Below are 24,201 nucleotides of genomic sequence, written 5' to 3' on the forward strand. Positions count from 1 at the left end.
TAAAGATAACCGTTTCTTAGTTTTTTCATCATTAGTGAATTTTTGATCTTTTTGTCTAATTTTGATCATATGTTTTTGCCTTTTAGGTTCATTTCATCAAGATAATTTCTTTTCTTTTTGTTATCCAAACAATACAAAGCATCAAGGACTGCCATCTTGAATCATTCATCAAAAGGTTATTAGCATGCGAGGACATTGTCATTTCAAATTTCTTTAAAAGAGAGGTCCATCAAAAATGAAAAAAAAAATTCATTTTAATTTACCATCTTAAAATCAAACAAGTCAAAGTATATTGGTGACAAACAGATTCAATTTGGAGACCAGTCACACCGTTTAGACCTCCACTACCGTCAGTCTGTCCCTCCTTCCTCTTACATAATCTGATTCCATACGTATCAAAGTTCTGCAAGTCTAAGATAGGATAAAAGGAAATGCTCTAACGAATTCTTCATTCAAGAGATTCCATGATTATTGTAATTATATAGCTAAACCAATCAACTAAACAAATTTTGGTTTAAGAGAACCCGTGATTTATGGGATAGTCTCTTGATATTTGACAACATTATTTACGTATCATAGATTGTTTGGATCTCCAATCTTCATTCTGTATTAGTTCTGAAAACGCGAACAAAACTACTGGAAATCAACATTTATACCGAAGCGGACCTTCCTTTCGAGGCATAAAAAATTGGGGGATGGTGCTGTGCAGTGGTGTGCACAGCACCGTGTTACGCACCTCCAAACCGTCGGATTGTGCATCAAACGGTTCAGATCTTATCTCGGCATGAACGGCTCTCGATCATTGGTTGTCGAGATGAGATCTGAACCGTCGGATGCATGATCCGACAGCTCGAAGGTGCGCGCGTAGCACGGTATTATGCACCTCAATGTACAACACCAACCCGAAGTCCAGACAGGATGGTCTGCCATCTGCATAGGGAGTCCTTAAATCTCTAATTACACGTTTGGTTGGATTCCCTGTATTCTTTAGAAAGTTGAATGTATAAAGAAATCTGTACACTCGAAGACTAGAAGTTGTGAAAAGAAAGGAAAACGATAGAAAATCTATACACTTGTAATAAAAGATCCTGGGTTGGTAAGCCAAGACATTGTGTGATTTTAAATTCATGCCCTCCGAGGTTTTGCTTTGTGTTTCGTCGTGCAGGTTTCTGTGAATGGGTAGGTTTGGTAATGCTCGATCGTGAGAGAGGTGACAGAGGCATGGTCGGTTGTCCGGTTTTCATGGTTGAGATCGGTACTTTACTGACGGCGGATAAAGGGATAGTCGGATAAAACTCACCACCCAAGTTAGGGAACCAACGGGATACAGATATCACCACCCGAGGATTTAACTAGGAATACAGGGCGTAGGGAACCGCTCACCACTCAAAGGAATCCACCTAACAGATACAGAAACGATAAACAAGAAGATAAGTCTTTCTCACAAGCCAAAGGCTATTTTAATTCAACACTCAAAAACTCTGATTTTTCATTTCATTTAGATTACCTATGTATTGGCATAACAATAGATGACTCTTCAAGACTCTTAATAAATGCTAAACAAGACTTTGACTCCAAACTATAAGGAAGACTCCTGGAGAAAATAAAAGGCAACTAGAGACATAGAAAATGAAAGAAAGACTCGTAAAAGAAATACAATAGTAATTTGACTCTTGACTAGAAGCTAGAAAGACACTCAGCATGAACTTCACGTTATTTCCCAATAACCATTATAATGGTCCTGCATCATTCTCCCTTTCTTTGGAAAAAAACTCGACCTCGAGTTTTGCTCTTCTTTGCCACAGCACGGTAGGGGCATTTCTTCTTTTTCTTGGGTGGAACAAATTCTTTTGTGAGGAATGAAGTTTTCTCCCGCTTCATATTCTCCACGTTCGGAAACAATCTGATGGATTTGTCGTTCATCTTCAATTCATAAACATTCTTCCTTCCTTGATAATTAACGTCTCTGTCCCACTGCCATGGACGGCCCAACAAGACATCACAAGACTCCATTGGCAAGACATTACACCAAATCTTGTCCCAATATTGGCTGCCAATCGAAAACTCCACCAAACAACGCTTAATTACGGGTATTCGTGAACCTTGATTCACCCAACTAACATGATAAGGCTTGGAAAGATATTCAGTCAGTAGATTTAAGAATGAGACCAGTTGCTGTGAAACATAGTTGCCTTGACTCCCTGAATCCATAATGAAGAGGCACTCAAATCCGTGAATGATGCCATAAGTCTCAAAAAGTTTGGTGCGTTGTTCAAAAACGAATTCATCTATCCAGTTTGAATGTTCATACTTGCATGTGTTTGAAACCCAAGCTGGACTTTGTTGGGTGTTGTGAATTGGCAACACAGAGGTCAGCTTTCCCAATGCAATGCCCTCATCCTCGGGGTCTTCATCATAGATAGTAGGCTCGGACCAATCAGTCTTGGCTACCATAGTTGTAGTTTTGCACCATTTGCCGCCATCATAAGTATTATCAGCATGGAAATTAGGAAGACATTGCTCATAAACCACTGAACCTAGATGTTGATGTCCTTGGACGATTAGGAATCCTTCTTCATTGTACTTATCATAGATTGGAGGCAAATTCCAATCCACCAATGGTTGTGAAATTGTAAAATCTTCATCGGAAAAATTTTCTCCCCAACGCATGATCTTTCCTCGGTCTTTCACTCACGCGCAACATTTTATTCAAAATGCCACGGGATGAAAACTCAACAGGGCGGGATCACCGCTCTGATACCAAACTGACGGCGGATAAAGGGATAGTCGGATAAAACTCACCACCCAAGTTAGGGAACCAACGGGATACAGATATCACCACCCTAGAATTTAACTAAGAATACAGGGCGTAGGGAACCGCTCACCACTCAAAGAAATCCATCTAAGAGATACAGAAACGATAAACAAGAAGATAAGTCTTCTCACAAGCCAAAGGCTATTTTAATTCAACACTCAAAAACTCTGATTTTTCATTTCATTTAGATTACCTATATATAGGCATAACAATATATGACTCTTCGTGACTCTTAATAAATGCTAAACAAGACTTTGACTCCAAACTATAAGGAAGACTCCTAGAGAAAATAAAAGACAACTAAAGACATAGAAAATGAAAGAAAGACTCGTAAAAGAAATACAAAAGTAATTAGACTCTTGACTAGAAGCTAAAAAGACACTCAACATGAACTTCACGTTATTTCCCAATAACCATTATAATGGTCCTGCATCATTTACTTGCTAATTTCGTGGAATTTTTGTATGCTATTATTCTTTCTTTCAAACGCTTGGCCGTCCGGTTTTCTCGCTTCAAATTAGTACTCTTTTTCCTGATTTCGCCGAAGTTTTGTACTTGGTGTGCTCGGCGCCGTCTTTGAACGAGAGGTAGGCTTCGTTCTTGGCACTTCGGTTCTTTAATTCGCCGAATTTCTGTACCAGTGGAGCCGATTTATTTTTACTAAGTCATGATGACGACATTGTTGCTCCAGCGGTCTACGTTTTTAAAGGAGGAGCGAGATCAATTATTGGTTCACCGCATTCCGGTCGTGCTGCAATCAAAGAAGAGGCGTGAGAAGAGGTAAATTATTGATTTATTTTCAGTTTTAATTAATTCGATTCGATTTCGATTGGATTCCATGAGTTAGGGCAAAGAATTTTTCAGACCATATTTTAGACAGATTTTGCGTTTATGAGTTGCTGGAATAGGAATGCTATAGCTCCCAATGATGTATTCAACTAAGAAATTAATTCACCCACAGTTCTGGTCTAAGTTTATTGATTTATTTCCAGTTTTGATTCTGATTCGATTATATGATTTAGGGAAAACAGTTTTCGACTCTGAAGTTGATATATTCTAATTGAATAATAGTTACTCATCCCTTTATTTGACATCCAAATCAACGTAAACGAAGCCTTAGTATTGTATAGTTTGTTCCAAAATGGATGGAATTACGGAGTGAATATGGTGGGGTGCAGGTTCCTGGAGCTTTGTGCGTGTTATAAGAAGCAAGAGAGACTGAGGTGGTTCTTGATCAAATCAGAGAGAGTTTGTCAGAGAGTTTGTCAAAAGAGAGGTTGCCTAAGGCATGTAAGCAAGATGTTGTTTTGACTGTAGCGCTCGCTTATTTTGACGTTTCAAGGGATTCAATGGTGGTGACCCCGCCAGATTTTATCAAGGGGTGTGAAGTGCTAGAGAGGGCATTGAAGTTGTTACAGGTTCTCTCTCTCTCTCTCTCTCTCTCTCTCTCTCTCTCTCTCTCTCTCTCTCTCTCTCTCTCTCTCCCTCTCCCTCTCCCCATTAGCTTCCTTTTATTGAACTAACTGCCTTGACATGCCAATGAATCTATTCTTGATTAGTAGTTCCTCTATGCTAAAATAGTTCGATGGTAAAATGAGATACTGCCAGTCTGCCACTGACTTACAGCAACCCAAAGCCCGGGTGATGTGCAGTTCTACTTTTATTGGTGCTTGATTGGATGTGTTAATATTTTACATGGTGCCTTCTTTGGCAACCTCAGTTACGTGAATATATTTGTTGTTCTTCGAGGGTATATTTTCACTTTTCTTGGCATAGTTTTTTAAACCTGTCAAGGTTGGTGATTTTTATCCTGCTCAGTTTTATCTTTTTGTTTGGAAACTTTTGCGAGGTGTCTCGTATAAGGTCAAATTGATTTAGCGGGCACTAATTTATCAATGATTTGACATCAAAACCCTTTGGAAAACGTGTTTTGGAAATTTTGGACTTAGTTTGGATCCTAAAAATATGTTTATGATTATTTATGTATTTTGTCAGATGTTCGTTTGATGAGTTATGGGTATTGAGTCTATTGGCACATATATTAGATCACTTCCAATACAGATTTGGTTTTTGTACTGTAGTATCCAATTTTGTGATGATATCTTTGCTGGCTGGTGTTTTGCAATTGTTTTTGTACTTTGTGTTAAATATGGGGATGCCATATGCTCATGGACTAATTCCTGATTCCATTAAACACTTCTGGTTGCAATTTGGTAAGATATGTTTTCTTGTGCTCTTCTAAAGTGGGCAGCAAAAACGATGAAAGAGTTCGGCATTACATTTTCACTCTTTAAGTTTGGCCATACGTGCCATTCTTGAACAGATTCGTTGAGTATTGTTTTCATGCAGGAGGAAGGTGCCAGCAGCCTTGCACCAGATTTAAAATCACAGATTGATGAGACATTGGAAGAGATCACCCCACTTTTTGTTCTTGAGCTCCTATCTTTACCTCTTGCTGAAAAGTATTAGACGAAAAGGAGAGAAGGTCTTCAAGGCATGCGCAATATTCTGAGGGCTGTTGGAGGAGGGGGTGCAGCTACCATTGCTGGTGGCTTTACTTGTGAAGGCTTCATGAATGAGGCCTTCTTACGTGTGACTGCGGCAGAACAAGTATTCATCACGGTATCTTTTCAAAACCAATCTTCTGAGTTTTAGAGCATCTCCAACCCAATCCTCCATTTATCAAAGTAACGTTCTACGATAAAAATAGTGGGGTTAGAGGATGTCGCTACTCAAGCATATGCCAACTGGACGTCTTTATATCTTTATTTTCATCTTCTCATTCCGAATTCAATATTTTTTTTCTACTTTTGTTCTCAGAAGTGGATTGGAGACGGCCCCCCCGGCCCCCTTTTTTATCCTGCACCCACTGTTTCGAGTGTCAATTCATTCTTTCAAATGGAGGGTTTTTGGTGGAGCGCCATTATTGTTGCTAGAGTGACAGAGGATTGATTGGAGATGCTCTTATGATTTGTGTTCATTTGTAGTCGTTTCTTATCTTACTGTCTTTTGTTGTCCCACATTGGTAAAAGGTTGATTTTTTCGTTGCCACACCAAGTAACATACCTGCAGAAAGTTTCAAAGTTTATGGTGTGGCACTTGCACTTGTTGCTCAGGCTTTCATGGGTAAGAAACCTCATCTCATCAAAGACGCCAACAACTTGTTTCAACAACTTCAGCAGATCAAAGTAGCTACTTTGGCAAATCCTGTTTACATGAATCCTGTGAAAGATAACCGTGAGATGGACTTTGCTTTGGAAAGGGGTCTCTGTTCGTTGCTCATTGGGGAGCTGGATGACTGTCACCCATGGTTGGGCTTGGACAATGACATTTCACCTTTTAGAGATCCATCTTATCGTTGACTTTGTCTTGGAACATTCCAAGGATGATAAGGATATCGATTTTCTTCCTGGACTTTGTAAATTGTTGGAGACATGGTTAATGGATGTGGTTTTTCCAAGATTTAGAGACACTAATGACATTATAACGTTCAAGCTTGGTGATTATTATGATGATCCCACAATCCTCAGATATTTAGAAAGTCTTGATGGAGTTGGTGGGTCCCAGTTGGCTGCTGCAGCTGCTATTGTAAAAATTGGGGCTGAAGCTACTGCAGTGCTTGATAGTGTGAAGGTTAGTGCAATTAAGGCACTGCAGAAGGTGTTTCCTCTTGGGAAAGTGGATGGGAGTGTTAAACATGGAGAAGATGGACAGATAAATAGTTCTGTTATGGTTTTAGAAAGTGAGGAGACGGGGCGACAGGATCAAGATGATTCCACTAACAAACTTGATATTGTTGAGGAAAACAATAACGATGAACAAAGTGAGCAAGGAATGGTTGCTCACAGAATAAAAGATGCAAGTATGAAGATTATGTGTGCTGGTGTAAGGGATACGCTAGCATTTTTTAAGTTTATGATCTCTTATATATGATATAGTTTTGCCATGACAGATATGACTTGAATAATGCAATTCTTGCAGAGGAAAAACACTTGCCTATGTAAGTAACTCCATTCAGATCCTAATAATGATGATTACTTTCCGCATTATCATTATCGTCATTATTGTTTATGTGGTTGTGTTGATCAAGAAACACCTCAGGATAACATGAATTCTTTATGTGGCTGTGTTGTAGATGTTAGAAAATCGAACTGCTGCTTGAATGGAGGAAATTACTTAGTGATAATATAATCACAAGGGAAGTGCATGGCACAGTGCATTTGTCTTAAAAAATTGCCTCTGCCTTGTCTATAAAAACTATCCATTTTGCGAAAAGTATCCATTTTGCGAAACTAACTCTAGCCAGCTTTGAATATAGCTTGTAATCTTGCTCTTCCATCCCTCCACTTTTCGAGAGTGTGGATTAGAATTTCGTATCACATTGTACGGCATACTGTAGAAATGAAATCCAAATCTGCAGTCTTGTTTTGGTTCTGCTTGTTCTTGTTCTTGTCATGTACCTGGACTAACCCTTAAACACACCAAATTACACCAGATTGTGCTACTATATTGTTAGTTTTAGGACAACAGATTGTATTAACCCTTTGGAATTAGTTCATTTAGCATGAAGGAAGAGCTTGCACTCGACTCTCTCAAACACACCAAATTACACCAGCCATACAAAACTACCAATATCATGCTCTAATAACTTCACATCTTCAGACACTACCACAGCCAAACAAAACTTCCAAACAACAAATCAACAAATGAGCACGTGGAAACGTGCAACACACGTGCATTACACTAGTATGTCTAACACGAGAGGACAGAGTCATTTCAAATTTCTTAGGAGAGAGGTCCATAAAATATGAAAAAAACTGCGCATCTCTTCTTCCGTCCCTTTTTAAATGTCCACTACAGTTTTGCGTCCCTTTTTAGGAGAGAGGTCCATTGTGGACATTCCAAGCTTATCACTTGGAAGTTTGGTCCAAGATTCTTACTCCGTAATCCTCCATCATCCAAGCTTGAACTTGGTCATGACGGTGACTAAAAACCAAACAAAGACGATCCCCGAGAACCTCCAACGTATAGTACGTGTCATTCTCGGAATCATCCGGACAAGTAGGCAACGACAATTCACTGAAAACCTCATCCGATAAATCGAAAGCAACATATTTAGGGGTAAAAGGACTCCAACAATGGAAATGGAGACACCCATTTAAGAATACCCCCACAAGGGCTTGCCGCAAGGGCATAATGGATATCTTGAATTCTCCTCCAAGCATTAGTTTTCAGAGAATAGACAACACTGGATGATGAAGGTTCAGTGTAATAGGAAGTGAGCATCACAACCTTGTAATTATCTGTGAAGGGATCGTAACCAACACCGCACACAGAACGGTGACCGTGACCCAATGAACTGGATTGAGTACCAAAGGGATTGTGGGAAGTTTTACATTCTCTACTGGCTGGATTCCACAAGAAGAGCTCCACATCTTGACTATTGGCTGGAAGAAAGAAGAGCTCCACATCTTCACGGAAACTATCTTGATGGGAAACTAGAAGCAAACCATTGACAGAGATGTTTGGGGGTTTTGGTCTTGGTTTGATTGAGATGGGTTTTGGTGAAATGGGGGTCGGAGATTAGGGAATTCCACGAGGGAGAAACACACTTGAATCGACAAAGGGATTTGATTGACGGTTAGTCGAGAGGGTATGTCAGTTACGATTTCTTGGGGAAGTATCCCACCCTTGGTCATGGTCGCCGCCTTCGTATGCGAGTCCAAATCGACGGAGGGCAGGAGCTGTGTCGGGTGCTTGCGGAGGGTTGTGGTAATTGGTGGAGAAGTGGTTAAGGCATTGTGTTTAATATGCAAATTATACTTCGCGTCAGGACTATGCAGTGGAAAAGTTATTTGGTGCTAGCTCCTTGAAGCAACGCGGTGATGACGGAAGCTTATAGATTCTTAACTACTACTACTCTATATATTACAAAAAACTCATGACCAAGCGTAACGCTCGCATTGACAAAAACTCATGACCAAGCATCTATAGTGTCTCTTGGAATACCAATACTGTGTGGGAGACTTCAAATCCTACATGGCGGAGTAACGATCACTTTTGAAGCCAAAATAAGCTCTAACTCGGTTATCATGTGAATTGCTTTGCCATGACATTCAATCCGTGCCCTTTTCCAAGGGATCAATTTTTGCTAAAAAAAGTGTCCATTTAAGAATGAAACCTTCGGGAAAAAATTTCGATACTCTAAAGTTTAAGCTAAGGTAGTAAACGATGATTTTCTTGATGTCAAACGTGGAGATGTCAATTCACCACTTAAGTCTCCAAAAACATTGACATCTTCAAATTAGAGGCCAAGGTTGGAAATCTTACGTTTCACCACGAGTGCCGAGCCATCTTTCCGTAGGTCTAATGTATCAAAGGCCCAGGGGTCATATGTTCATAAAAAAAAAAAATGTATCCAAAAGTTTTAACATTGGCCTGATATCTTATTGGTATCCTTGATGCTTATTTTTGCAACAACTCCAAACCCTAAAGCCCAATGAGGCCGTGTCTTGGTAGGTGCAGGATGTGAATGGTAAGGTTTTCAGAAGCTTGGTCTTTAGAAGCTCATTTCTGGTAATGGTATTTCACATAAGCTAATCTCTGGTATTGGTACTAATTGGTATTGGTATTGGTATTTCACTCCAACCATAGTTTTATATCGCGGTATCGGTCGCGGTTTATCGGTAACGGGACGTATCGGTGATACATTGCGGGAATCGGGTGACGCGGTCGTGAATTTTTAAAAATCATTAACAACATGTATAAAACTTGAAAAATATACTTTTGCGGCTTTTGCCCCCAACATTGGCTTACTTTTCTCTAGTCCCACATTGGCAAGTTACAAAACTTCTATCTACTTTAAATGAATTTGCACTCTAGTTAGTTTGTGAATGAGGACTCAAGGAAAGGTTTAGCGTGCTTAGGAAAATGGGCGGCAATTTGGAAAATTGATTTGAAAACTAATTAACTGGGTGTGCATCACGAGTTATTTGAACAGGGGGTGCAAATCCTGGATTTGAACCTCGTGCGCAAAATGTGTTTTTTTTTTTTTTTTTTTCCGTTTGTTTCACTCCAACTGCTTTTTTTTTCCCTTTTTTTCACTCCAACTGCTTGTACACTGTTCTAAGTTACCACTGCTAAAAATGGAGAATAAAAAACCCGATCCGCTGGAATATATTAAATGGAAAACTACCACAGAAACAACCAAAACGGCCTTGGAATTACTTAAAAATTAACAATCAGTTAACTAAGCTCCTCGCCAAGCAATTTAACCAAAGCTACAAAAAAATAAATAAATAAAAATGAGAGGCTTCGGTGGAAATCAAAAGGGCCAGGAGATAAACTGCCGAAGAGCATATCTAGCTAGAACATGGACTGGACCACGTCGTGAGTCTATTCGTTCCCTCCAACACCGCACACAGAACCGGTGACCATGACCCAATGAACCGGAATGAGTACAAAAGGGATTGTGGGAAGTTTCTTACATTCTCTACCAAGAAGAGCTCCACATCTTGACTATTGGCTGGAAGCAAGAAGAGCTCCACACCTTCACTGATACTATTTTGATGGGAAACTAGAAGCAAACCATTGCAAGAGCTCCATACTACTACCTGATTGTCGGGGTTGGCGTGTTGTTCCACCATAGGAAAATCAAGCTTTGTGGCGGTTGGATTTACATCGGTGAAATTGATGGAGTAGACATTGTGAGAGCTGTGAATGAGACTGGTTTTTTGACAGAGGCTTTTGGGGTTTTGTGTCTTGGTTCGATTGGGGCAGGTTTTGGCGAAATGGGGGTCGGAGATTAGGGAATTCCACGAGGCAGAAACACACTTGAATTGATAAAGGGATTTGACGGGTACACTATAAGAAAAATTCAATTGGGTGACGAAAGAAAATCGTCACAAATTGCATGTTTTTCGTCACAAATAATATAGGTGACGAAAAAAAATTTGTCGACTAAAGGTTGTCGAGGATTCTTACTTGGTGACGAAATTTATTTTTCGTCACCTATAGTGCCTTTTGATGACGATATATTTCGTCACCAAATGGGGGTCGGAGATTAGGGAATTCCACGAGGCAGAAACACACTTGAATTGATAAAGGGATTTGACGGGTACACTATAAGAAAAATTCAATTGGGTGACGAAAGAAAATCGTCACAAATTGCATGTTTTTCGTCACAAATAATATAGGTGACGAAAAAAAATTTGTCGACTAAAGGTTGTCGAGGATTCTTACTTGGTGACGAAATTTATTTTTCGTCACCTATAGTGCCTTTTGATGACGATATATTTCGTCACCAAAAAGTGAATAATTGGTGACGAAATTTTTTTCCTCACTTATTGTGCTTTTTGACGACAAAAAAATTCGTCACCGATGGGTCACATTGGTGACGAAATTTTATGTCACTAATATAAGAATTCGGTGACGAAATTTTTCGTTGCGAAAGATGTTTTCATATGGGAAAAGAAATCCATCTTTCTTGCTCCTGCTAGGTTTCGAACCCGAGTCCCTTGAGTTTTTCGCGCAAGCTCCAACCAACTGCACTACACACATTTTTCAGTAAATATTTGAAATATCTAATATATAACACATATGTTTAACATGAAAATATATTTCGAATGTAATTTTAGACCTTTAAACATTAGAATTAGCAATTTTGATAAACATGAAAGTTGTAGGCAATTGAGTTATTGTTCAAACCCAATTTGAATTATCTCAATCAGAGATTTTAGTAAAGAGTTATGTCCGAAATACATTTAGTGACAAAGCGCAATTCATAAATTTCGTCACGAAAGGTACCCATTTGACAACGAAATATATTTTTTGTCGCTGAAAGCGTTAAAATGGTGACGAAATTATTTTTCGTCACCAAAGTTAAGCATTTGGTGACGAAAAAAATATTTCGTTACTAAATTGCTCACATTTGGCAACGAAATATATTTTTTGTCACCAAATGATTATCTTTCGCGACGAAAAATAATTTTGTCACCTTTTTTAAGCTTTCGGTGACGAAAAATGTATTTTATAGCCAAATGGGTACCTTTAGTGACGAAAATATTTTTTTTGTCGCTAAACAGGCATAATTGGTGACGAAATTATTTCGTCACGAAAGTTATCAAAATAGTGACAAATTTATTTTTTCGTCGCCAAATATACTCGTTTAGTGACAAAATTAAATTTCGTCGCCACTTTTTCGTCACTAATTTTCCTTTTTCTTGTAGTGGTAGTCGAGAGAGTATGTCGGTTACTATTTCTTGGGGAAGTAGCTAGCCTACCTTTGGTCATGGTCGCCGCCTTCGTATATGAGTCCATCGAGAGTCCAAATTGATGGAGGGGGCGGAACTGTGTCGGGTGCTTGCAGAGGGTTGTGGTGAGTGGTGAGAAGTGCTTGAATGCATTGTGTTTATAGGCAAATCATAAAGCAGAAAAAGGGAGATGGTCAACTTAGCGTTAGGACTATCCAGTGGAACAGTTACTTGGTGTTCCTTGAAACAACGCAGTCATTGCGGTGATGACGGAAGCTTATAGATTCTTATTTGGTGTTCCAACGCGGTTAATGCGGTGATGACGGAAGCTTACAGATTCTTTAACCGGAAATGATATTGGTACCGACGGGGTCGGTACCGATATCGTAGGGACGGCCGCGCCGGGCCGTCTTCGGCCACCAGACGGCTGATCCGAGCCGTCCAAAAATTTTAAAAAAAAAAAAACGAGGGGGCTTGCGCGAGAATCAACGGCATCCGAGGTGTGTAAGGTGCTTGATCCGAGCACCCTTTTTTCGTGTATATATGTATATTCTGCGGTATATACATATATACACGAAAAAAGGGTGCTCGGATCTAGCACCTTACACAACTCGTTTTTTTTTTTTAGAATTTTTGGACTGCTCAGATCGGCCGTCCGGTGGCCGGAGACGACCCAGCACGGCCGTCCCTATGATTTCGGTACCGACCCCGTCGGTACCTATAGCACTACTCTTCTTTAACTAGTACTGCGCTATATTTTACAAAAACTCATGATCAAGCGCAAAGACACTCACATTGACCGTGTCTCGCGACCACTTAATAATCACATTGGCCTAAAATAATTTTTAACTCACCCCTGAACCTCACCGATTGAGAAGCACCGCAATCTTCAACCGTTTCGAATATTGCCCAAACTCCAAGAAACCATGGACCTTGTTGAAGCTGGTTAAGCAGGCAAATCAAATTTGAACCACTCATTGCTCGACCCGAGTGTCTCACTTTCCGACATTCAAATTGAAGGCAAATTTAAAGACCGGAAGATACACAAACAAACAAAGCCAAGGCTAGAAATGCGCTGTGAAATCAATAAGATAAAAATGACAAGTCGACCTCCCAACACTACATGAGGGATATAGAAGGTAAGTTTACTTGATGTATTCACCAAAGGGCAGTGGTGGACCCATGAATTTTATATATACTGGGGCACTTTTCATTCACAATGTTAAAAAATACTCTCTCCTTTCCAAATTTTTTGTCTAGTCCGCAAAACGGAGTATTAAAAATAATACAATATTTGCAAGAAAAAATTAAAAGTTTTTCAACAACTTACTAGATATCAATAAGTATTTTTAATTTGTGAAAAAATTTGAAGTTTTTTCTTGAAAAAATTGCATTATTTTTAACACTCCATTTTGTGGACCGGACAAAAGAATTTGGGACGGAGGGAGTATTTTTCTGTATGTATACCACTAAATTATCGTTCAACGAATATAGATCACTCATTCTATTTCGTAACCGATTTTTCACAATTTTCATGGCTAAAAATACCTTTTCAACTGTCATGGCGGCAACCGTAAGATTAATGTCAAAGTTAAGAGCAAGTAAATTAAAGGATATAAGTAATTTTATTTTCGTAATATTGTGAATTGGGGGAGGAAAACAAAAGGAGGTAGAACAAAAATAGAAAAATAAAAGAAATAGGTTGAAGGAAAAAAAAACAGGGGATGAGGGGGCCCGGGAATCAAATCCATTCGCTTGGAACTTTTCACACATCGCAGTGACCACAACATCGCAGTGACCACAACATCATGCTAATGGTTTGAAGTTTGCACTATTGTAGGAAACGTTTTTGTATTTATAACTAAAATATTGTTATTATTCTTTTTTTAAAAAGCATGGAGTCACATGATCCCACTTGCTCTAATGTGAGTCCGCCCCTGCCAAGGGGTGTACGAAGCATGTCTTTTGCCAAGAGGAATAAATAGCAAGGCCTATAATACAAGAGAAAATCTTGTTTACAATGCAAAGAAAATCTTGTTTACAGTGCAGCTGTAAACAAATATTTACGGAGCTCAATCTTAGCCGTTCAAATGTGTATTGGACAATTCAGATTTTGAAAAAACTATTCGCGTGCAGCTGTAAACAAATGTTTACGGAGCTCAGATCCAAATTTTAAAAAAACTATTCGCGCGAATAATTTTTAAATCCAGATCATTAATTGCCGAAACGGAAGGCTGAAATTGCACGGTTTCGTAAATAGGCTGTTTGTAGCTGCTCTGAAAAAATAAGTCTCGCTCATAATACAAAGGGTAAATTTCACTTACATCCCCTGAGATTTCTTACAATGATAGAGACCTCCCCTCACGTTTCTAAAATTACACTTACCTCCCCTTTGCTTTAGTTGTTGGTTGCAGATTCCCCCATTCCGTTAGGAGATCGTTACCAATTAACGAAAATTGCTTACATCACCAACTAAACCTATTTCCCTACCCATTTTACCCTTATAATGATTGTATGACATGAATGCCCTTTCCAACTCAATTTGAAAGACGTTAATGTCCCTAATCACTTCTTAAAAGACACATATCCATATATACATTTGTGTGTTAAATTAAACACATATCGACATATGGTTTTAAACATGCATGTCTAAATATTTTATTCTTTTTAAAGCTTCAAAAAAAAAATTTAATTTTTACTAAGCCACATACATACGAGGCATAAACACAAAGGAATTAGAGTCCCTTTCCTTTTTTATGATACTTCACATTTTTTCTGACAATGAATGAAAAAATCTCTAATATATAGCTTCATATTAAAATAATTTTATTTTGCAACCCTATACCGCCTTTTTTTACACCCCAAAAAAGACATGTTAACATTTTAGCCAAAAATTTCTTTTTCTCCCATTGAATTTTTTTTCTTGAACTTTTGAAATTTCTAAGCCACATATTCATTGAATAATGAACCTTCAAACACTTTACATTAACATTGATAAAAAAAACTTTATTACGAAAATGAACTAAAAGAAACTATGCTAAATTTTTTTTCTTTTGCATATTGGCTAAAAAAAACTATGTTTTATAGATGAATGACTTTAACTATCAAGTTTTTGAAATTACACTTATCAATTAGGTTATGTATATTAGTTCAACGTATTTTTAAAAATTGAGGGTGTTTTGGGTTACTTTACACACATCATGATTAATTCTTGGAAGATTAATTCCACGTTGATCAAATGTCATCACAATGTTTGATTAAGGTGACAATATTATGCACACGAAAAACCATCACCGAGCATAATTTTCCTTGGCCAAAAGGCCGCTAATTACATGGACACTAGCCAATGCATGCATTTTTAAACTTAAACTTCATTTCCCTTGAATTTTTCAATCACATAACACAACCTACCATAATAATTGCATCATACCACCGAGCAACCCACATCATGTCCCCCCTCAACATTCTACTAAATTTCTATGTCCCACAGTCATTCTAAAATATTGTTTTCTATTGCGCAAAATAAAAACAATTTTTCGGCTCAACTAATATAAGTTCTACGGAAAATATGGGGTGTTACAACATGTTAGTTCAATGTTCAATCAACTTTTTTTGGCTTGTACTAGAAAGGAAAAAATAGAAGTCAAAGCAATTACAAAAAAAAAAAAACTATTTTTTTCAGGGGGAGGTATCTAATATTATTATAAACTCAAGGGAGGTAAATAAAGGGGTAGAAATGGAAATTCACACTTTCTGTTAACAGAAGTTAGCCGAAAAGACTGACAGGGGAGGTAAGTACAATTTCAAAAACGTGAGGGGAGGTGTCTGTCATTATTAGAAACCTTAGGTAAGATAAGTGAAATTTACAAATGTTCGCAAGGGATGAGGGGAAACCAAAAGAAGCAAACTGTCGTGAGAGCTCAAAACCCGGATCCAATTGTTGGTGACGTGTTGTTCCGGCAATCAAGCTTTGTGGCGGTCGGATTTACGTCGGCGAAATCGAGCTTTGTGAGAGCGGCAAATGACAATGATTTTCATGATTTGGTGAAATGGGGGTTCGTGGGAGCTGGGAAAACGGTCGGATTTACGTCGGCGAAATCGAGCTTTGTGAGAGCGGGAAATGACAATGATTTTCATAGTTTGGTGAAATGGGGGTTCGTGGGACTGGAAAAACACTTGGATTCCCCATGGCTGCCGCCTTCGGGTCGAGTCCGAACCGACGGAGGGCTGTTTGGATGGTTGCTGGTCAGTGGTGGAGATGTGTTTATTAGCATTGTCAGGAACAAAGTTTCCGGCCACAGTGGTCAAATTTGCGGCGTCTTGATGGATTGACTTGCGGCCACAAGGAAAATCAGTTTTCTTCGAAAATAACTTTCTTTTTCTTTGTTAAACCAAACAAGAAAAGAATTTTGCTTCAAAATTTTATTTTTTACCTTTTTCCTTTCTCGTCCAAGAGTTCACACTGAATCCAGGAATGTTTACATTTTTATTATCTTACCGTGCTTGATTGTGGTTTTTTTTTTTTTGAGATAGACTAACAGGCGCCTCTCCTAGATCAAATTTTCTGCATCCGTGCCTTGTTACAATGTATAGATACAGTTACATCTATAGTGCCTCTTGGAATACCAAAATACTATGCGGGAGACTTCAAATCCTACATGGCGAAGCGACAATCACTTTTGAAGCCAAAATAAGCTCCAACCCGGTTATCATGTGAATTGCTTTGCCATGGCATTCAATCCGTACCCTTTTCGAAGGGATCAATTTCTGCTAACAAAAGTGTCCATTTAAGAACGAAACCTTCGGGGAAAAAATTCAATACTCTAAAGTTTAAGCTAAGGTTGTTAAGGATGATTTTCTTGATGTCAAACTTGGAGATGTCAACTAGCCACTTAAGCCTCCAAAAACATTGACATCTCCAAATTACAAGGATGGAAATCTTACATTTCACCACAGAAACAAGCAAAACGGTCATGGAATTACTTAAAAATTAACAATCACTGCAGTTAACTGAGCTCCAAGCCAAGCAATTTAACTAAAGCTACAAAAAAGAAAAAGAAAAAAGAAAAAAGAGAGGCTCCGGTGGAAATCAAAAGGACCAGGAGAACAAGTGCCAAAGAGCATATCTAGCTAGAACATGGACTGGACCACGTCTACCCCTCTAGGAACCATCATGGTCACGTCTGCAACAATCCAATATACTGGATTGGAGCTTGCTCTGCATAGTGAGTCTATTCCTTTTCTCCTAGCTGCAAAACAGACTTTTGCGCATCAGTTTAGTGTGTGTGTATAGAAACAACATTAAAAGCACTAGTAGCAGCCCATTAGATGGCAAAAGTTGTTGCACCCCATTGAGGACCTTGTTAGAAAATGAATGAGCTGAGGCCTTGAAAACGGGGATGCCCCAAGTCATCTTTCCACCCGGTTAAAAAAGAGTTTTTGTATTTAGTATCTATATATAGTCTTCGGCTATTGGGTCGAGAGACAGAACAGAGGAAGTAGAGCGAAGGATAATATTGCAAGAGGGGAATGTGAGAGAAAGATATCATGTGCGTAGGGCTAGAAGCTCTCTGTGTAATGAAAAAGAGGAATATCAAGAACTAAAGAGTTGATGCAGTCTTTAGCAATTAACTGCGAAGATTAAACTGTTCACCTGAACAGCCCAAGTTATTCATGCCTTCCAAAATAGTATTAGGGCATGGCCATAAACTCAAACATAAATTCAAGACTTTCAATGATAAGGATAAGCCAATGTAGCAAAAGATATCTGAAATTTAAGTAAGACTGTCATCATCAATTCTAAAGTTTGTTCCGGGAGACCAATACCAGCCTAAACTAACATAAGCTCAACTACAGCAGGTACGCCTCTGATGGTCTGGCCCACACATGTATCGATAGCAGCAGGTGAGAGTCAAATATTCACCAGATGCAGGTACAGAAAATCAGATACCAAACACATCTTTGTAGATACACCACAAATGGAAATGGTTTGCAACTGTAACAACCAAAGCGACTCTCCTACTGATAAAGCTCTAAATATTAGTAATCTTTAGAAGCTCTTCTGTGGTCAATCAAGGGAGGGGGTAAACCGGTAAAGTGCGTAACAATAGAAGCAAAAAAGGAGAGGAAAGAGTAAGAGAAAGAAAGGACGACATTTTATGGAGACAGTGAAAATAACAAGAGAATCACCAGAAGCAAAAGTGAGGATGAGCCATATTGGGAATACGCATGGTATAGTTTTTCACTTTTTTGACACTGCAGTGGCACCTATGAGACCAACAAAGCATAGTAAGGACCTAAGAAGCACAGATATGGATACGATACGGATACGTGATTTTTCTAAAAGGTAGGGTACGATATGTTGAATAAAAAATTAAATAAAAATGATATATTAAATATATAATTTTGAACAGTCTCAGACTGACTGTTAAAAAAACAGAGTATATATATGTAATATATAAGGGTTTCAGTCTCAGATGAGAGAGAGAGAGAGAGAGAGAGAGAGAGACGATATATATATATATATATATATGTAATATATATGTTGCAAATACACAGTATAAAAATACACAGCAACACAGCGAGAGAGAAGAGCAGCGAGAGAGACAAGAGAGAAGAGAGAGACGAGAGAGGAGAGAGATGAGAGGAAATCACCTTCTTTCTTCCTGCCTTTTGTTCGTTTCTGATTCTGATCGATAGGGGAGAAGAAACATATATAGCCCTAATTGCAATTTAACCCATATGTTTTAAGTAATACTCCCTCCGTCCCAAAAAGAATGACAATTTTTGATATTCGTGTCAATATGGATTTCAAAAAATATGCAATATGGATCTTGTTTGAAAGTTCTCGATTAATTCTATTATACAAAGTTTTCAAACTTACGAAAAATATTATAGATTGAAAGATATAAGTGATGAAAAATGACACGGATTTCAAAAATTGTCATTCTTTTTGGGACGGAGGGAGTAACATATTTACCCCGCGCATATTCAAAACGTATCCAAATACCAAAAAATAAAATAAAAATCTGGATACTCTAAAAAAATGTATCGGATATGTATCCGGAGCGTATCTGTATCCGATACGCATACGGTACTTGATATGAAGGCCAGAATAGAATATCCGTGCTTCATAGGTAAGGACAAAGCATAGTAAGGAAAGAATATCAGGCATCTCTGTAGACAATCTGATGAGAAGTGGATCTCGGGGGAGGTTAGTAAAATTTACCCTATTCTCTAAGACGTAAGCAAAGTGTTGGAAAATTACTCATGCATTTACTGGTAATAACTATACTTAAATGCTAAGTAAAAAATAACATAATCTCAATTTCACTGACATTCTGATACATGACATAAAAGTTTTTGAACTGTGCTCGATACTTTTTTTTGGCACAACAGTACTCCACACTTCAAGAATACATTAAATGTTTTTAGTCTATGGCTACATGTATTTAGGAAGTATCATATGTGTGCCCATGAGTATCCATGGAGTATCGTATCTGGTATCCTATACGGCTATGAACCCCATCTATTTGTATTTTGTACTCATGCTTCATAGGGGTTAGACTCCATTTTACGTGGGCAGTAGGCACCTATGTATGGTAACGGACTCGAGGCTATAATCTAAGTACAACATACATCACCAACGAATCACTTAAAAACTCCACAAAGCTGAGCTTTTCACCAGTCTCCTTTCTCTTGATGGCATAACACAATACAGGGCTGCGGTTTTGCGTGTGTTCTTTACAGGCGGTCGCTTTGGCTAGGACTACCCTGGGAATTTTTCTAGATCACCATCATTTCCACCAACCTTTTCCTCCGGTAAGACGACCGCGTTGAAGTAACCAGCCAAGAGCAATGACAGATTCAGATGGAGAAAGTAAAAGGACAAGGGCTGTCTTGCTTGGCATGAAGTCTGCTGGTTGAAGGGTAGAGTACAATACTAAAGGTCCCCAGACTTCCATGGGGTTTTTCTTTTTGGCTGCTGTTTAACATTGTTGTGACAATGCCCTTACCGGAGATGGGTATGTATGGTTACCTATCCATAATAATCGCATATGAAATAAGTCAAATAACTATTACTATGAAATCTATATGGCGTCAATAAGGGATTTATGGATGTGCAGCCTCAAAAACAAAATTACCAACAAAATCTAGAGGTGTCAATAACAGATTTACGGATGTGCAGCCTAAAAAAAGAGTGAAATATAGAAATTCACATAATTGTTAAATCGAAAAAAGAAGGCACACAGTCATTTGTATTTGACAAAAATACCTGAAGAAGCTTCTCATTCATTCCCTCTCAATCCCTCCTCCATGATGAAGAGAGACGAGGTTCTTGACATAGGTGCCCCCAAATGTAAACTCAGGCGGAAGGCCACCAACAACCATGTCTCTCAATGTTTCTTTTTCCGAATTGAACACAACCAGTTTGTGTTCATCGCTTCTCAACAAAAATTCGTTCTCCGAAAGTGAACACCACAAACGCCCGGGAGACATCCTGCGATCAATCGTAAACATGATCCACGACTCTCTTACCTTGTACTCCTTCATCATCCAAACATTAGTAGCATAATGAAAGTGAGTTACCAAACAGAGACAACCCCCAATAACCGTCAATTGACAATCGCTAAGCTCGGATCCGTGAAACGAAGCAGGTAGTGGAACTTCCCTGAAAGTCTTATCTGACAAATCGAAAGCAGCAATAAAAAGGGAATCATCCGTCCTCCAACAAACGCAATGGAGACACCCATTAACCGAAACCCGAGGGCTATAGTTCGCAGGGGTAAAGTGGGTGTCTGGAATTATCTCCCAAGCATCGGTTTTCAGTGAATAGACAAGAACAACCTCAACCTTCCTAGTTACTCCAAATTCAGTAAGAGTAGTATATCTACAGAACATTACAACCTTGTAATCTTTCCCAGACGAATCGTAACCAACACCATATAACAAGTAAAACCCAGGATGCGCCGTATTGAGCACAATAGGCGGGGGCAGTTTTCTACATTCTCTAGTGGATGGGTTCAACAAGAGTAAGTTGGAATTACTTTTGTCGGAAACCAGGAGCAAACCGTGGGAAGAGCTGAAAACCTTGACCCACTTGTCGGAGTGTTGTTCGGCTGAAGGAAAATCGAGCTTCATTGCAGTAGGATTTGCGTCGGAGAAATCGACGGAGTAGAGAGCGTGAGAGGTGGAGACTAGAATGATTTTGAGGCTGGTGTTAGGGTTTTGGGAATTGGTTCGATTGAGGTGGGCTTGGGCGAAATCCGGGGAAGAGATTAGGGATTTCCATGTGGGTGAAACGCACTTGAGTCGGCAAAGAGATTTGATGGGTAGTCGAGAGAGTATGTCGGTGGGGATCTCGAGGGGAAGGGTTTCGTAGTCGGACATGGCCGCGGTCGCCGCCTTCGGATGGGAGTCGATGTTATGGTGGTTGCGGACGACGACGGTGAGCGATGGAGATTCACACAGGATCACAATTCGTGAGAACGCAATTGCCAACAAGCAGGTGTTCCGGTTTCTCGGAAAAAGTACTTTTACTAAATAAAGGGCGGTAATTTTAAGTTTAAAAATTATGTATTTATGTAAATAATTTTTTTAAAAATATAGATTTTGTTTGATAGATTTCATTGAGATTTTTTAAACAGTGTAAAATATATTAAAAAATTATTTTTCATTTTCATTACATTTAAAATTGAAATTATCTTCGTTTTGAAAAAAAAGATTTAAAAAGAAAGCGGAATGGAGTTATTTTTTGAACGGCGAAGAAAAACTACTTAGAGTAAGTATATCAATAGATAACTAAACTACTTTGTGAATAGCTCACAATTTTAATTTACCTATCAAATTTTTATTTCACAACTACATCAAAACTATCTATTTTACCTAACAACTATTAAAATATTTTTTTTTCACTCCTTTAGATGGGAGGAGGAGGAGGAGGAGGAGAAGAAGAGAGAAACTAATTGTTTAAAGCATTACTCATGAACAAAGCATCGGTATTGTTGCCGAACCATTTCATCAGGATTTATTTTAGCTTCCCTTTTACCTCACCTGCTGCAACTTGTTTTTTCTATTTTTCTTCGATAAAATAGCTTATTTTGGCATTTTAGCTTCTCTAGTGTATTTGCTCTTATTAAATTATTATAGCTCAAACGAGCCAAAAATTTGCACTTCAGCTTGGTTCGATTCTTGACGAACCGAGATTAGTCATTTACCTAGAGTTCAGGCAACGCCAGTGTGGAAGGCGAGCAGAGCTCCTGTGAGTGAGGACTGACATCAACCCCGAAGGAAATTCGCTCAGCATGGGTAAATTACAAGCCCTTGTTTTTTTTTTGGGGTTAAATTGTTTTTATGGATTTAAGTTTGATCAGGATATTTCTTTTTCTTCCGAAAATGGCAGTCAAGCCACCAAACCAATGTGTGCTCATGCAAGATAGTTCATTCCTGGGTTGCTTTGAAGAACCACACAACTAGCGGACCCGATCATGCACTTTCGGGTGTTGTGTTTGGCCGTTCGGGCTTCTTCGGCCGATGGGACAGGTCACAGGGGTGGCTCTGGAGTAATTATTCATAGGGCCGGTCCTAAAAATTTGGAGGTTTAAAGTGACTTTTAAAATTGAGGTCTTAGGTTTTCTATAAAAAAAAAAAAAATCAATATAGGTGGTTAATATAAAGTAAAAATATTGAACATGGTATTTTAGTTTCGTAATTTAACTAAAATAAAATTTTAAAATATTTTATACCATTAGAAAAAAAATCAAACATAACGAAATACCACTCATACACAGCATTTTTTTAACTAATCATGTTATTAACTTTAACCATAAGAATGCAAAAGGTGTAAGAGCTGTATATTATTTATTCCTAGATCCAAAAGAAAAAAAAAAGGGAAAAAAACTTTTGTCAAAAGAAAACCTCCCTAGGAGTTGGACCAGAGATCTCCCAACACGGAACATTTATATAAATATAATATATTTGATTTTTTTTTTTTGAAAAATGAGGCCTTCGTTTTTCTAAAATTTCGAAGGTCTAAAGTGCCGGCACCTCGGGCTTTAGCCCTGGGCTGGCCCTGATTATTCAGTAGTCCAGGAATATTGTCACGTGGAACTCCCTACCATTTTACAACCACACATTCCAGTGGGGTCAATACACTTAGTGATAGACCCCACAAGCTTAGAATGTGTGGTTTTAAAGTGGTAGGGAGTACCGGTACTCCTGGAGTATTGTATAATTTCCCGTGGCTGTGTACCTGGAAAATGCAATGGTGTTGATGGGTTAAGCTGGGTATGCAAAGGGAATGTGTAAGTTAGGTTAGCAAAGGGAACGTAAGTTAGGTTATGGTATGCACTGGAATTATAAGGTTATGTTCAGTTGGTGGGTTTCGGAAATGAAATGCATGGCTATGTGTCACACGACGGGCTTGTGGATGAAACCTGGCGTGTGTGACACTAGACCAACTCCTTCGCTAGTCCGCCAAACTCAAGTCGCCCCCAGTGTTTGCAATGCAAGCAAACGAGTTCAAGTAAGTAGTTGTCCACAATGGTGAACGCCCGGAAAGCACAATGAAATCAAGTAACTAGTTTAAAGTAAGCAAGACAAGATGCACAACACTTGAAGGGAATAATTAGCAAACGTTTATATTGATCACAAGAAAACTGAGTACAAGCGCTAGAAGTTGGACTCACCTCAAGAAACCCAACCTCCCCGCCCCCCATACACACACACATGGGGGTATGCTTGAGGAGTCATAATGGAAATACAAGGACTAAAAGTAACTCTATTTACAACATTTGTACAAGTCTCAAATGATAAAAACTACATTGATGACCCTTTGACAAAATTACACAATTCATCCTCCAACCTAGCCTTGAAGTTGCTTGATCTTGGCTTGAACGGTGACTCTTCTACAACGTGCATGGATAATGGGTAGATCACGGGTAGCCCGTGACACCCTCCCCCACTTGAAGTCGACGTCCTCGGCGACTTTGTGGGGGTGCGCGTGTGCGTGCGCAACGTCAAAAAATAGTGACGTATAGAAGCTCTCACAACATGAATCTATAATTATTCTAGCTTCAACAAATGAAGGCATAGAGTCATTTATATAATTTCGCAATATAAATACCTGAAGAAGCT

At 38.8% G+C, this 24,201-nt stretch overlaps 2 protein-coding genes and 1 pseudogene across 2 annotated transcripts; 1 reads left to right on the top strand and 2 right to left on the bottom strand.

The window, feature by feature from the left end:
• Window positions 1-3,960: 3,960 nt before the first annotated feature.
• On the top strand, window positions 3,961-7,244 carry LOC131316255 (protein ACCUMULATION AND REPLICATION OF CHLOROPLASTS 6, chloroplastic-like; annotated as a pseudogene).
• A 481-nt stretch (window positions 7,245-7,725) lies between these two features.
• Window positions 7,726-9,526, bottom strand: LOC131316256 (F-box/kelch-repeat protein At3g06240-like). Its single transcript, XM_058345564.1, has 3 exons — window positions 9,465-9,526; window positions 7,953-8,297; window positions 7,726-7,894 (listed from the first exon to the last, which is right to left on the bottom strand). The coding sequence occupies exons 1-3, from the start codon at window positions 9,524-9,526 to the stop codon at window positions 7,726-7,728; spliced, it is 576 nt and encodes a 191-aa protein (XP_058201547.1).
• A 7,495-nt stretch (window positions 9,527-17,021) lies between these two features.
• LOC131316258 (F-box protein CPR1-like) lies at window positions 17,022-24,157 on the bottom strand. Its single transcript, XM_058345566.1, has 3 exons — window positions 23,980-24,157; window positions 20,342-21,605; window positions 17,022-17,315 (listed from the first exon to the last, which is right to left on the bottom strand). The coding sequence occupies exons 1-2, from the start codon at window positions 24,155-24,157 to the stop codon at window positions 20,359-20,361; spliced, it is 1,425 nt and encodes a 474-aa protein (XP_058201549.1). The 3' UTR covers window positions 17,022-17,315; window positions 20,342-20,358.
• Between the last annotated feature and the right edge of the window lie 44 nt (window positions 24,158-24,201).

This window comes from Rhododendron vialii, chromosome 2a (assembly GCF_030253575.1).
Source record: "Rhododendron vialii isolate Sample 1 chromosome 2a, ASM3025357v1".
Lineage (NCBI taxonomy): Eukaryota > Viridiplantae > Streptophyta > Magnoliopsida > Ericales > Ericaceae > Rhododendron > Rhododendron vialii.